The 16,209-nt window shown below is 42.2% G+C and overlaps 1 protein-coding gene across 2 annotated transcripts in view; it reads right to left on the reverse strand.

The window, feature by feature from the left end:
- Window positions 1-16,209, reverse strand: part of gtf2e1 (general transcription factor IIE, polypeptide 1, alpha) — a 31,162-nt gene that overhangs the window by 2,413 nt on the left and 12,540 nt on the right. For both annotated transcript variants that reach the window (XM_053626674.1, XM_053626675.1), the window contains exons 4-6: window positions 4,884-5,085; window positions 4,110-4,351; window positions 1-955 (exon numbers count right to left, since the gene is read on the reverse strand). The exon at window positions 1-955 is cut by the window's left edge and continues 2,413 nt beyond it. In XM_053626674.1, the coding sequence (XP_053482649.1) occupies window positions 522-955; window positions 4,110-4,351; window positions 4,884-5,085 (878 nt within the window). In that variant the 3' untranslated portion in view covers window positions 1-521. The remainder of the gene's footprint in view (window positions 956-4,109; window positions 4,352-4,883; window positions 5,086-16,209) is intronic.

Here is a 16,209-nt window from a genome sequence, read left to right on the forward strand (position 1 = left end):
GCCCCTAGGACCCTCCTATGTGAGGGTGGTTTTTTTTAAATCATGCAGGCATTCTGGAAGGTCACTCCGTATCCAGACATTAAGTTAAACACTGAACCCTCTGCTATTTGCCCAAGAGAGTGTGGGTCTGAAAGCCAAACCAGAAAAGCAGACACATCAGTGTGCATGTGTGCACGCGTGTGTGTGCGTGTGAGGGGGGATATTTATTCTGGAATTCAAGACAAAAATACCTGGACTGAGTGCCACTAGTGTAAGTGAGTGAGAAGAAATATCATCAGGAGTCCTGTAGAGCAAAATAATACTGCACCCCTCTGTGGGAGTCTGACCTTCAGCACAATTCCCCACACGATGTGCGTCAATGTTCCGAAGGCAACAGCGTGGTACTACAATGGTCAAGAGAGCATAAAAAAGGAGCTAGACCGTTTAAAAAAAATAATAAAAGAAAAATAGAAGAGAGAGAGAGAGTGCAAGAAACAGAGAGAGAGAGAGAGAGAGAGAGAGAGATTGAAAGCACAGGTTGCTCAGAAGAACATGTCCTGGAAGAGGTTTTGCCCCATCTCAATGTAGGCCTCCTTCTCCTGGGCACTCATCTTTTCCACCAGCTCCGGCCTCTGGCTCACTTCTCTGTAGGAGTACGCTCTCCCTCCCACCATCACCACCGGATCGTCTCCCACTTCCTCAAACTCATCGTCCTCCTCGTCCTCATCCTGTCTGCCCGGCTTCGGTGGAGCGGCGATGGCTCGGACGGGTGAGTCCTCGTCCGATTCACTGGTGTCGCTCTCCGAGTCGCTGGCATTGGCTGCCGGGATGGGTGTCCTGTGGACGGCTCCGCCTGCTGGTGCAGGCGCACTCTTCTTTTCGTGGATGAGGAGAGCACGCATCACTTCCTCGTTCTCATCCGGCACGTGGCCACGTCCAGCCAAACCTTCCTGGGTTACCATGGAGTCCTCGCCAGCTGGGGCACAAAAACAAATTTTTAGTATGATAACTCAACGGAACAACAAATCAGTCTAGAAGCACTAGTAGTATTAAAATAGGCTGATAAACCCTATAATGGACACACCAAAATAAATAATAATATATATATAAAATTTATATATAAAATTGGGACCTGCATTTATCAAGCATTTTACATGAAAGTCTGCACCAGTAGCATCTGTATAAATAAATCTAAATAAATAAAAACAGAAGACAGCACGCCGGCTCGATTTACATATTAAACCTTGGTTAAACAGGACTTGTTTAACAATAGCCGAATAAATTGTTAACTTGAAGGTTTAAACAAGAAAACGGTTCTCACAACTTTGTGTCTCATAATTATTCATGAGCCTGCATGTTCTTATCCTATGAGAAGATGCTGTCTCTTAATTATTCAAGATAACATGTGGTTCTTTCCTACAGATGTAGTAGATGAGAGAGGCGTTCAAATGGGTCAGAGGGGTTTGTTTCAGTGGTGTAAGAGTTCGAGTGTTTTCTCGGGAGAGCTATGAGAATAGGAGAGAGGTGGACTTCGGACTTGTTCATGAAAGCAGTTTGCGTCTACACGATGATGCGGTACTCAGTCCCAAGAACTTTTCCATCCCTTCAAATGAAGTATGTGTCTTATTTTAACCATGACAGTTTTATTTGCCTTTTGAGCTAATTAAACCGCTTAAAGCGAACGAGAGTCCGCGTTGAGGGGAAGAGCCTTTGCCTTTTTATTCATGAAAAGCTCGAGCCTATTAGCTAACTACTATTCCGAGACTCCTCCCATCCGCGCTGCGTCCGGTTTTATTTGATGTTTTCCTCCATAGTCACGCCAGGGGTTAATGACCTGCACTTCTATCTATTGCGTCTCCATTTAGCCCTGAGGATTGAGGAGGAGAGAAGTCCTCTGCCTCATCTGCAAGTGCTTTTTATCACTATCCATCTTTTTTGTGAGTGTTCTGAAGGCTTGTGCCCCTCTTCCTCTCCAGCTTTTCCCTGCCACACCCCCTTCCTTCTTCGCACAGCCATCCATGCCCATTGACGCTGCATTTTTCAAACACTGAGAGGTAGACTTGAGCTGAAAGAGGGAGGTTTCATGACCCTTTAATTAACCTGGGATGGATTTGCTTGGTTTTGTCAACTCAAAACGTACTCTGCAACTCGGAGTTTGTTCAACTCAACAGGCCTCAACGTATGCGGAAGAGGGTAGACAGCGCTTTCCTCAGGGTGTTACACTGTTCTGTGGTGCAGCATGGGCAGCAGTTTAAAGAAGATGGCTTCACGTGTCACGGAAGAAGCACGTGTTAGCCTTCACCCTCCCCGTTTGAGATCACGCTTCGTTAGAGATGGATCGCAAAAGAAGGACTCGGGTTTTACACGTCTCTGATGTAGCTGGTCTAGACTGAAACGGTCGTTAAAATAGAAGCATAGCTGCTGTGTGTGAGGTGCAATGAAAATATAGGCCTTCAGAGTACACAATCATCCATACCTACTCGAATATTTTAAGACATCTTAAGGCAGTTCTACTCCTGGTAGAGATACAAGTAAAATCTCAATAGCGCGGAATAAACGGCCAGTCTGATTCACAACGCTTCCAGGAACCAAGAGATGTTTTGAACAACCTAAATGATAATGACCTGGTTAAGTGCTGTCATGACGATTTGGGACCTCGCCAGTTGGAATGTGCAGCACCTCTCCTAATCTGCAGATTTGTTTACTTCCCTAATACTCATCAGGAAATGATAAACAGCCGGGCTGCTTTCAAGCAGACCACTTGCTCGCCATGGTTCATCAGAGTAATTGATGAAAGCCATATTAAAATGATAGTCTCATGAGGAAATGAAAAGGACTGTGTCAACCAGAAGAGATATTACAGATAAGTACAATTATTAGGAGACAACAAAGAAGAATCCTTCGCTCAAAAGCAACATTAGTGCAATTAACAAAAAACATGGAACATGATGTGAAACTTTCTCTCTTATTCTGGTCGTGTCGGCGTTTAGACAGAAGTATTGTGCTTTCACAAGCATTTCTCCTCAAAAAAAAAAAAAAAAAAAAGCATGGATTAACGTTAGACTGAAAGTCATGAGCTGTGTCGTCGCCATGTGGCTTATTTAATTCACAAGCTGTCAAAACCAGAGAGAGAGAGAGAGAGAGAGACAGAGACAGAGACAGAGAGAGAGAGAGACGCCCGTCTTCGTCTTCAGATGAAAGGATGACAGTTATGTGCAACAGGGCTCCTGAATAAATATTTACATCACGTTAATAGCCAGGGTCGTTTGAGCTTACAAACAGACGAGAAATCTAGCTGGCTGAAGGAAATATATGAAATGTCAATACAAAAAAAAAAAAAAAAGAAACGATGTACAACCAGTAGATAAAACTCTTGAATCTAGTTAGTCAGAAGTGGTGTTGATTCATTTTCTATAACAGCAGCTCTGACAATAGTGTTGGCAGAAAATTACGTTTATTAATTAATTTATGAACGCACTCATTCTCCTACGTCAACATTTCTATAGTAACAGCTCATTCACAGCGATTTGTATAGTGGGTGCTTCATGTACTCTAAACCTAATAATAAATGCATATTAAAAAAAAACAAAACACTAAACTACTACAATATGTTGAAGCCTTTTGTTCAGAGATGTTTATTTAAAATTTATAGACGGAGTCACAGGTACCAGCACTTTGTAAAGGTCAAGAAGTTTTCCACCACGGGAGAGTGGTAACTATAGAAATGTAGGATGTGTATATATTTGAATGAATAAAACCTCAGGGTGGAAACAGCAACACGCTATTCGGTCGTTGATCAATTTTCCGATAGCAGCGTTCCCCTGTAATGTTTCGTTCCTTATAAACGTATAAAAATGCCACCACATTGCTAGTGGAAAATGTAGCGATGCTACTAAAAGAAATGAGATTACTAAACGATCCAGAGCTTTCTTGTTAAAAGACTCGAAGGACATGCAAAGACGGATTTTTTTTTTTTTTCGCTGTTATCAAAATACTTATTTTACTAGAACACAGATTCCCCTTTTGTAAGCTCGGCCCATGTCCAGTAGCAGCTCATCTAGAAATCTACAAAATAAGAAGAGCAGCACATGCAGTGATACGGTGCGCTAGAGTGGTCAAGTGGTACTGACCGGCCTTGAGGGCATCGTTCTCGTTGTAGGCTCCCTGCACGGTGCTCTGAGTCAGCCACACCGGCCTCTCTTTGTGGGCTCTGGCCTCGGCAGCCTGGGCCTGCTGGCTCTCCTGCTCCTCCATGCTGATCACGACATTCTGCGTGTACATATCCGCATATGACGAGCCCTTCGTCCTCCAGACGTCCTGACCTGCCATTCCAGCCCCCGCCGGACCTCCGGATGCAGCCGCACGCTCCCGACTGCAGGGCAAGACAGAGAAACATGTAGTGGTAATAATATTTGCATATTGCTAACCGCACGATAAAGAAGACCATAAAGCAGTGGTTACCAACCCTGTTCCTTGAGCTCTGCAGCTTTCAACTCCATCTAAAATCTAACACACCTGTTATAGTTAATCGAGTAATTCTTAAGGCAATGATAAGATGGTCAGGTGGGCAGGATTACAGTCTTCAGGAAGACAGACATCCAGGAACAGGGTTGGTGACCACTGATGTAAATGTACTGACAGGTCATGAAAATAGAGCTTGTACTAAAACGAACATTCAGCACAACCCCTTTCACTAGACTGAATAAAAACCTAATTAGCTGCCTGAAAAGAACATAATTGTAGTGAACCTTTATAAAGGGTCAATTAGTAATGCATTTATGAGTGATCTGTTCACAATGACCTAGATCCAATACACTACAGTTCCCTCCGTCAAACACACAGCCCCCACTGAAGGTTGAGAACGTGAACAAGTGGACCCCCGCCCGAAAAAAAAAGGCCTTCACCTCTGTTTCAGAGCAGGGATTTCTGTAGGCTCTGGCTCCAGTAGCTCATGCGACAGGTTGACATCTTCAGTCTCCCGTAGCAACACGTAAATGGGCTCGATCTGCTCATTGAAGCGGGCAACCAGTGTCCGCGCGTCTTTCTTCGGCACGGCCGACTCGTCCTCCTCCACCTCGGTCTGGCAGAACGTACAGCGGAACGTCCCTGTGACAGCGATAGAGCGCAAACGTCACCCATGCTTATTTCAAAAGGTCACTTTTTTATAATAATAATAATAATCCATATTCTAGGTATAAGCTGTAAACACACTTTTGCATGCACTCAAACAATAGTTGCTGGTGGGGAGTTGGGCTGGTTGGCCATCTGCTGCTGAAGTTATTTACAGACACATTGATGAGAGCATACACAGCAGTATTTTGTGTGTGTGTATATTAAAGCAGTGAAGGACCGATATGAAAGCAGTCAGACACACTGTGAGCTCAAAATCTTAATATCAGTGATCTCAATCGAAATACTGCGATATAGTCAGAAAACAGAGGGAACTGCACTGAACGATGCTCAATTTCTCAAACAGCAATATAACAATCCACTTCCAAATATAATGCAACTTTAAAACAAGTCAATAACAGGAGCACCTACAGCACTGAACAGTGCATACAGTACGCTGCAGATTCTATGGTTTGAATCCTGATAAATGAACAATCAGAGGAGGGATTTTTTTTTCAGCTTTAAAAATGGTTAAGACTGTGGCCCAGGTCATAAAAAAAAAGGTTAACAGCTGCTACACAACACCCTGCGATTCTTTACGTACCCTACTAACAACCATCTTTCTTCATACACACCATATGGCCAGAATTATTTGGACACCTGACCATCACACCCATATGCATTCATCAAACTGTTAGAAACACATTCTTGTATGCTGAAGCAGTACAATTTCCCTTCAGGGGTCCAAACATGTTCCATAATAACAGTGCCACTGTGCACAATGCGAAGTCCATGAACACATGGTTATCTAAGAGTGGAGCAAAAGAACTCGAGTGGCCTGCACAGAGCCCTGACCTCAACCCCACTGAACATGCTCTTGGCCTCCTCACCCGACATCAGCACCTGACCTCACTAATGCTCTTGTGGCTGAATGAGCAGAAATCCCCACAGTGGAAAGCCTTCATAGAGGAGTGGCGGTTATTATAAAACAGCAAATGGGGGACTAAATCTGGAATGGAATGTTCAACAAGTACATATGAAGGTCAGGTGTCTACAAACATTTGGCCATATAGTGCAGGAGCAAAGAAAATCACAAAGGCAGTGTGGAGAAGATTTGCAACATGGTACATTTACACTGTGCTTATATCCACTGGCAACAAGAGTAGAATCCAACCCAAGCACAGAGCTGTGCGGTTGCTCCATGTTGAACTGGTGTCCCATCTAGTATGTTCTCCCTCCTTGCCAATACACGCTCCAAATCCACCAATCACGGCTGTGTAGGAATCCAGGGATTCGAGCTCACATGCTAGTGTCATTAACGTTAAACGGTGAGTGACTTCTACAAAAGTATGAATAAAAATAAGCACGAGTTTTGTACACATCAGTACGGATACATTCCTGTAGAAGGATCTCAGCCGTCCACAAACAAGCAGATTCGTCATCAAGCATCACTGCAGGAGGATATGGTGTCAGACAAACTCGCACCACTTTCCACCCCATTCATTCAAACATCTCTACTGCCCAATCACAATGAAGACAGATTGACTTCCAAAAGCCTGTTCAAGTATAAAGCAGCGATCACACTGGATTTTCTCCATGCAGAGGGTGGAGCAACATTATCTGATTATGGTCGGCATGAGAGTAGTCCTTCAGTGAACGGCTGATCGTAACCAGCTAGCTAGATTGTTGTCTGAGTGATCAGAGAGAAAATATGATAATTGAGGCAAAGAAAAAGCGTTGTCTTCACATTCAAAGCTCAAGTGTTTCTCGAAGATGTGACCAAAGCGCTGTGCTCGTTTTCTATTGGACAACGTTTCCAAGATCGGCGGATTCATGGAGTTAGTAATAAGCTCATTTAGATGAATTCTGTGCAAAGAGAAACCAGAGGTAGAAAAGCCTTTCATCACGCAACGCGTCGTCTTCCATTTACGTCTCTCCATTGGGCTGTTTATTTGTTTGTTTGTTTGTTTGTGACCTATGTGTCCACTGATGAAGTCAGGCTTCATCTTTATTGGCCGAGTACAAGATGCTTATTGCTTTCTCGCTGCACTAGACAGCCACATATTTAGGAATTCAGGCTAAGTAAAGCCAGAAAGCTGCTCTGATTTTTTTGGAGCTGTAGGGGGAAAAAAGAAAAAAAAAAAGAAAAAAAAAAATCAGCAGAGGAAATGATTCATTGCATTTTCCATTTTGAAAAGCCCTTTTGGCAAGCTGACAAAACGCCGCAGAAGCACTTGTGAAAAAACAATCACCTCCGCCTGGGCCGTTTATTATAGCGTACAACTTAGCCGTCTGATTGAGGGGACGAGGAAGGAAAACAACTTGAGCGAGACAGAGAGAGACAGAGAGCGAGATAAGTGAATACAAACAAGGATTTGTGCCATGCTGATGACATCACACCAACTCCCTCAGTAAGAAAAGGCACTTGGCATCTCAATTTTTCTTCATTTCGGTCCTGCCAGTAAGCTAGCATTGTGCAAAAGTGTATATTATATTATATATATATATATATATATATAAATATATATATATATATATATATATATATATATATATATATATATATATATATATTTTTTTTTTTAAAGGAAGTAAATAAACAAAAACAATAAGGGAGCAATCCAGAACCATCATTAATCCAACACCACTGTGACAGCCAGAAGAGCTGCAAGACTGAGTGACAGACTCAATCCTCAATACATAGTCCTGGACAGGAATATTCACATTCTTACAGACGAAGAGATAAGAGGTAAATAAAACTGCCCGTCAGTGGAGGGTGGGGTAGCGGAGGTGAAACAAGGACGCACACAAAACCACTTTTTATTCAAAGAGAGAGGCAAATTGGCACTAAGCTACAGCTAGGTGCAAAACACCTGCACAAATACGTCTGCTGGCACTTAGTTACAAACGAGCTGTATTTCGTTTTAATTTCCGTAAATGGAAGATGAAGAAAATAAATAAATAAACAAACAAACAAACAAACAAATAATAATAATCCTTACTTTGCTTTTTGATAAGCAGGACAAATGAGTGGTAATGGTGGCACAATCAACACACTTTCAGTAAAACACACTTTCATTCTTCGACAAGAAATAGACATCACATGCTGGCACACACACACACACACACACACACACACACACACACACACACACACACACACACACACACACGCACACTACTTTACTTAGAAGGACAGAAGCCCATTTGTGAGACAGGCGTTCATTAAGTGGTTCAGACGGAATAAAATGGGTCTCATCTTTTTTGCGTAGAAATCTTTTCCTCCATCATCATGTATGAATACGTCTAAATTACACGGTGCTGCTTCGTCAAAGCTCTCTGTGAAAGAAAAACGGAGCTCTGTGCTCTTGTGTAACTGGAAACAATAGGTTTAAGAAGAAAGAAAAAAAAAGAAAAAAAAGAAAAAAAAGGCGGGCTGTATGACCCAATTTAAAAAGCGAGGTGGAAATTGTTAGTGATCTAAGACAATTGCAGTTTTTAAAAAGGATGCTTTCACATACGCAGTGTTCAGTCGGTTTCAATTAAACCCTGGCGCTTTTGTTCGTTTATGCGGGTCAGAACACGGCAGGACCGTTCTGAGCGTATGAGCGACGTGGTCTCGGTTTGCTTCCAATCAAACTGCGAGAAGAAAGCAATTTGATCTCAAATCGACCCGACTGCAGAAAGTGAACCGAACGTGTTGTGTATTTTGGATTGCAGCCCTCAAGTTGTTGGGTTTTTTTTTGCAGATGTGCAATGTTAATCTGAGCCACGAGGCACAAACTGAGCCAAAGCACAGAGCTGAAATGCTGCAGAAATGTCATATTCTGGAGATTTGGACCAATAAATAAAAAGAGACAAAAAAAAAAAAAAAATCCTGGATGCATGCATAAAATGGTTTCATCTAGTTATTTATATGATTATATAGTCATTTATTCAGCGGTGTTCTATACTCTATGTGCTTGGGTGATTTTTGAGATTTCTACATGCACTTATCTTTTTTCCAGTCACTGTAGGAGTTTTATGAATACCTTTTCGGCCACATGCACCCCCTCAGCCAACGTTTGTTTAATTATATGCAGTGTGAAAATGAACTAAAACCAAACTGCAAATGAATTAAAAGCATCAATCTCGCTCTGACTCGGATTCAGCAAGCAGACTAATAGACATGAAAGTGCCCTAAACATTGTAAGGTGTTTTTTCCCCCTCTTTAAATGACACTTGCTATTGAATTCTAAAACATGATAAATGTATAATCCTTCGTGTGTGTCTGTCACCACGACTAGAAAAAAACACACACACACACACACACACACACACACACACACACACACACACACACACAGAGTGTATGATGTGCATGAAGTATGACTGGAAAGGGTTTGGGGGAGGAAGTGGGAGCATGAATGAGACTAAAGGAAAAAGAAAGTGAGGATTGGGCAGGATATTTATGAAAGAGTAACACCTCTCTCAGTGACCCCCCCCTCACCCTTTCCTCCCCCTTTCCTCCCCCTCTTTCCTGTCTGGTCAAGCAATACAGCAATCAAACAAGTAATCATCTAATCAAATCAACATTCACACTCAACATGCCGGTGCTTAGCCGTACCTCACGTCACGTCTGGGTCCAAAATGATGTATAATGAAGGAAAAAAAAAAGTTCCCATCGTGGTCATAATGAAAGCATTGTTGTTTGAGATTCTGCATCATTCTACACAATCAACATATACAATCAGTTTAAAAAGGTCATACTGGTTAGTCATACAACTGCTCGCACGTATTTGCTCAAATGAATGGACACCAATAATGCAGATGATGCTCTAAAACATCTCATTTATTCAGTGGCATTTCAGATGAAGATGTTAGAACCAAGTCTTGCACAATGAGCTGTTCTGGGACAGTGGCCCTCAGTGCTTACTGTTTTAAAAGTCAATCTGACCAACCGGCTGATTCGGATTCCCTACATCGTTTAATGAATGCATTACTAACACCTATTTATCCCTTAAATTCAATCAAAAAAAAAACAAAACAACAACAACAACAACCATAAAGCAAGTACACAGCCTGGTTATCAACTTTTGTCATGTCCCTTAAATAGAAACAATTAGAAAACTTCTAATTATGCGATAAAATGCTTGTGTTGAACAGGTGGCAGCAGGTAGCACTGTCACTTCTCTGGTTCAAACCACGTGTCCATATTGGTTTCTTCCAGATTCTCCGGTTTCCTCCGTGCCGGAAGGTGAACTGGTTATGCTCCCAGAATCCGGCTCAGGACCTACTGTGACCCTGACCAAAATAAAGTGCTTACTGAAGATGAATCAATATGTCGATTATTAATTCTTGTGAATAAATTCCACTGTCTTGTTTATAAAGGTGAAAACGTTGAGTGTGTCTAAAATTAGAGTGCGTATCAATCAGCACCCTGGGCGCACGGTGGCTTAATAGTTAGCACATTCGCTTCACACCGCCAGGGTTGGGGATTTGATTCCCACTGCTGCCCTGTGTGTGTGGAGTTCACATGTTCTCCCCATACTGCAAGGTTTCCTCCGGGTACTCTGGTTTCTTCCCCCAGTCCAAAGACATGCATAGTAGGCTGATTGTCATGTCCAAAGTGTCCGTAGTGTATGAATGGGTGTGTGAATCTGTGTGCAAGTGTGCCCTGCGATGGATTGGCAACCTGTCCAGGGTGTACCCCGCCTTGTGCCTGATGCTCCCTAGGATAGGCTCCAGGTTCCCCGTGACCCTCAAGGATAAGCGGTATAGAAGATGGATGGATCGATCAGTTCCCTAGCTCAGTAGATCAGGCAGTCGGCCATTTTGAGTGCGGTCTCAATTGCAAAATCCTTCCAGTGCATTGGAACGTTCGCTCCCAAAAATATCCCACAATGCACCAAGGAGCACTGATGCTCACTACATTTCCTTACTGGAAGTGACATCATATTTTCTAAAGCCTCTCAACTCGAAAAACATGAGGGATGCACTTTTAGCCAACTTACATTGTAGCTTATTGCAGCTCTCAAACGATTACTTACATTAGCGATTTTTAACTTTAGTTGACGTTGTATACACGGTTTGTTTGAGTCTAATGACTTAAGTGTTTAACGCTTTAAAAAGAAATCCACTAGCCAGCTTATGGTCCTGCTTGAAGCATCATCTAGGAAACACATGTGATTAAGCTAAGAAATGTTTATGATGTATAAGGTCAAAGATATCGGTCCTGCCTGTTGTTGGTAAATGCCAGTGGCGAACTCGTGTACACGATATACCGATTCACAACCTAGGGAGCTAGGGAGCTGATCGAGACGCAGCCTTAGTCTTGTTTTTCATGTAGTAAACTAACTGGATTTAGTGACAAACTATCACCTCCTAATTTAAGTATATGCTAATATGTGGATTTAAAGCTATTTTTATTTTTTTGGCTCATCAGCCAACTTGAGAATTATTGGCACCCTTAATAAATGCTGTGTGTAATGTTCAAGGGATGCTGTCGGCAAAGCACCAATTTCAAAAATGATTGGAACCCCACAATTACTGCATGGTGTCTTCCTCTAAATGTCCAACAAGCTCAGAGAGACTTGGGCATAGGACTGGGCGACATATTGATAAAAGTAAATCGCATAATTGTTTCACGATATCGATATTCTGAGATATCGCCGGTATGGCGATGTATTTTTTTTTAAACGTTTTTAATCATTACAAATTAAATGGTACTGAATGGATGCCGTTGATTTGATGTAAACATTCTTTTTAACTTAATCTATTTGGTCTTTGTAGGCATTTCAGAAAAGTATCGTCAAACTCAGTTTAACGTTTGTTGGTGTTTGTGTTTATTTTACTACTGTTTTGAAAACCGTTTGTTAAATTATATATTGTGATGCGCATCGTGTATCGTAGAAACGTCCTCAAGTATCGTGATATGATATTTGCGTCATATCGCCCAGCTCTGCTTGGGCAGGACCCTGGACCGTCCTCCATGCAGAAATCCTCCATCTCAAGCTCCTTATTAGTTGCGTGTATGTGCATGTTCTCTTCATTCCGACCACAAGTGTTCAATCCAGTTCAAATCTAAAGACTTCAATTGCTATCGCAAAAAACAGTGATTGCGTCCCTCAAGAGTCTCTGTTCATTATGGAAGGCACATTTCTAGCTATTATCTCACCGAACAGGCTACACAATTACTAGTCCAGGCTCTTGTCATGTCAAAACTCTACTGCAACGCACTACTCTGGGGCCTCCCAGCCAACTCCATCAAACCCCTTGAGATGATTCAGAATGCAGCAGCACGTCTCATCTTCAACCAGCCCAAAAGGACCCATGTCACACCCCGCTTCATCTCCCTCCACTGGCTTCCTGTAGCTGGCCGCATCAAATTCAAGACCTTGATGCTCACCTAAATGACCATGTCTGGATCAGCACCCCTCTACCTCAACACTCACTGAAGGTTTACGTTCTCTCACGCAATCTGCAATCGGTTAACGACCGACACTTAGTAGTGCCTACTCAGTGTGGCACAAGGTCCCTTTCCAGAACCTTCACACTAACTGTCCCTCAGTGATGGAATGAACTTCCAACCTCAATTTGGACGACTCACTATCTCTCACTATCTTCAAAAAACAGCTAAAGACACACCTCTTCGGGAAGCACCCAACTAACCCCTAAAATACCAAGACCACATTATATCAAAAAAAAAAAAAAAAAAAAAAAAAAAAAAAAAAAAAAAAAATACCTACACTGTGCACTTTGCTTCTCTAGAACTCAATTAAAAGATCTTGTATGGTAGCACTACTTGTATTGTTCTCCGCTTGATATATCTCATTGCTTGCATTTCCATATTTGTAAGTCGCTTTGGATAAAAGCGTCTGCTAAATGAATAAATGTAAATGTATTGTCTTGCCGAAAGACCCCACGTATAAACTAGTTTTGGAAATTCGTGATGCCATTCAATTTTTACAAGACCTCTTGGCCATCATGACATCCAACAAACACTTTGAGTGCAAGGGTCTTGTAAGCATCTCTTGACCGGTTTGCCTACGACGGACGCACTGCAGCGGTCCCCTGAGCCTGCAGGTCTGTTCCGTATAATATCACGATCCGACTGCGCTTTCCTCTCCAGAGACCAGTCAATCATGGAACTCCATCTCCACAGAGTCACCTCTATACGTTTTGCTCACATTTTCATCCAGGCTCAGTGAATATCCGCTGGCACCACTGACGAAGTCTTTCTTCACCTTGTCAAGTGCGAACACTGCAGCAACTGGATCGTTGTCAGCTCCTCAAACAGCAAAGCACTTGGATTGCAATCTGCTTCACTTGTAAGTCACTTTGGATAAAAGCGTCTGTCGACTGAATAAAAGTGAATGGAATATACTGTATCCCAGATTGCATTATTTAAAAAAAACCCCACTGAACAAAACTTCTATTCAAGACTGCAGCTGAAGGACTCCATTATATAACTAAATATATACAGTCATGATGTGACTTCCAGCAAGAACACCTTGGTGATGATGGGTAATGTAAAATAACAAGAGCTCTCTACAGAAATGAAAGTGTAGTGAAGCTGCTTACACAGAGCGTTCCTAAAGCTCAGGAGGGCGAGACATCACGTACACGTGTGCATGTGTGTTGGAGACGGCCAGCGGTGGGGTTGCTCTTTACCCATCCTTCTGCTTGCCCATCCCACTGTGTATCCTAGCAACAGCCTTTTCCTTCTCTTCATCATCACTTGCTCCTTTCATGCCTTTGTTTCTCTAAACATCCTTTCTCCTATCCAGCTTTTTTTTTGCTAACAACATGGCCGGTGGTGTGGATTTGGATTCTAGGACTGATTCTATGGACATGAAAGACTGTCTAGCTTTTATAACCAAGTAAGTCATTCCATGCTAAAACTTCATCCCAAGTGGAGTGAGCATGTGTGCACGAGAGGGACTTCGGTCCAAGGACTGAGCAAAAGGACACTAATATTGACATTGTAATAAATGATGTCTCAGTTAGGCTTGTATAACAATTCTATCCTTCCATGATATCCAGCGATGTTTATTCCGATTATATTACACGATATAATATTACCACACCAGCCAACCTTTCCGCATTTTCCGTAGGAGCGCCGCAATCGATTATCGGACTACGCTACTTTAGACTACGTCTTCTTTTTCTCCCCAATAAAATGGCAGACATGCCAATCGAAATGTGAACCTGGAATGATTCTCGTAGAGGTTTTGAAACCGACACTGCTTGGAAGCCCCGCCCCCTTTCCCCAATCCCGCACAATGAACTCGTGCAATCGCTCTCTTTCGGTCAAGATAAACTGAGAATGCTTGGAGATCATTATTATGAGATAAAATCCATCAATGTACGTTGTCTAATGTTTGCGAACATTAGACAAGACTATAGTTAACATCGGTTAACTACGGCGCTTATGAATGCTGGGATTTACAGAAACGGAAAAATGTTGGAAGGTTTTGACCTAAATACATTATATTTGAAATATATTTCACACGTATGCCAATTATAACAGTTTACATATGTTATTGGTGATAAAGTGATCCAATATGCAGATTTTATTTATTTATCTATAGTATTTCGCAGAATTGTTTGTTTTCTATTCTGGAAGATTAAATCATTCATTGTGATTTTTTTCAAAAGGGAAAAAAAAACGAGCAGGGAAAAAGCAACAAACAAACTTGGTCTGAGTAGACTGAGGTATTGTGGGTATTGTCAGTATTTCTTTTTATAACAAATTACAGCTCTTGTAGAAAGATTAAACATAACAATTTTAAGGATTCAGTTTAAAATGATAAAGTGTTACAGCTATGTATTTATTTTATTTGCCCTGCTTTTCAGTGTAACAATGATTTAATGTATTTAGTGATGTAAACATTTTTTTTTAAAAATGCAACGGTACTGTTTGAATGGCAGTTTGCACACACTCCTATATAATCATGGAACATATCGTGTATTGTAGAAACCTCTTCGAGTATTGAGACACAAAACTTGTCAAATCTCCCACCCCTACTCCGCCCGCTCTCTTCTCGCTGTCTGAATGCATCAAAATCAGCTAGATGCTGTCTAATGTATAATTTATTTAAGCTGAAACATCACCTCAGGTGGCAGTATGGTAAACCTGAAGCACCCGACATGCTTATGCCAACACCCAGCATGCCGTTCTGTTCATGTCGGTTCATCTGAGAGGATGAGACATTCATCCTGCAGAGCTCCGTTTCAGAAACACCGCAACTCCAATCAGAAGTCAGTGCACGTCTTATCCACGGTAGAGCAGACCAAAGTTGTGTGCGTGTGTGTTACTTTGTTAGCAGATAGATAAATCAGAATCTACAGCCGATGGAAACTACACAGTACAAGTTAGTTAGTTACATTTATGTAGCGTTTTTCTAGACACACTTTTCTGTGCCAGAACGCCCACCACACACCAGCGGAGAGGAGAGAGTGATGTAGCTAATTCAGAGATGGGGATAATCAGAGGGCCATGATGGAGAAGGGCCAATTTCGCCAGGACACCTAGGTTATATCCCTACTCTCTTATGATAAGCATCCTGGGATTTTTAATGACTACAGAGAGTCAGTACTGTTTTTACATTATAGTATCCCTGGGGGATTAGGTTCCACACAGAGCACAGGGTGAGCGCCCCCTGCTGACCTCACTAATACCACTTCCAACTGCAACCTTAGTTTTCCCCAGGAGGTCTCCCATCCAGGTACAGGCCACACTCAACCCTGCTTAACTTCCGTGGGAAACCAGGCAAGAACCGCAGGGAGATATGGCTCTGGCAAGTGCTGATATGAGAGGGAGTAAAGCTGGCAGCATACTTCAAATGACAAACGACTAAGTGAAAAAGCAAAAAGAACTCCATGTACGTCTTCCTAGGAAACACCGCGGTTTGAGGGCACGCGGTGGCACAGAAAGGGCTCCGAGCTGAGCAGACTTCAGAACGTCGCAGTGTTGCAGGTCGGTTTCACAGCGTACAACTTTTGCCCTGCTGCGACACAAAAAACACTTTATTTATGATATAATACCTTCTGAAATTTCATGCTTAGAAACTCTGCAATAATAGCCATGAGAGAATTCGACAGCATTGAACTGTGTGTATTGGGCTCATTTCAGACTAT

The sequence above is a fragment of the Ictalurus furcatus genome, chromosome 6 (assembly GCF_023375685.1).
Source record: "Ictalurus furcatus strain D&B chromosome 6, Billie_1.0, whole genome shotgun sequence".
NCBI lineage: Eukaryota > Metazoa > Chordata > Actinopteri > Siluriformes > Ictaluridae > Ictalurus > Ictalurus furcatus.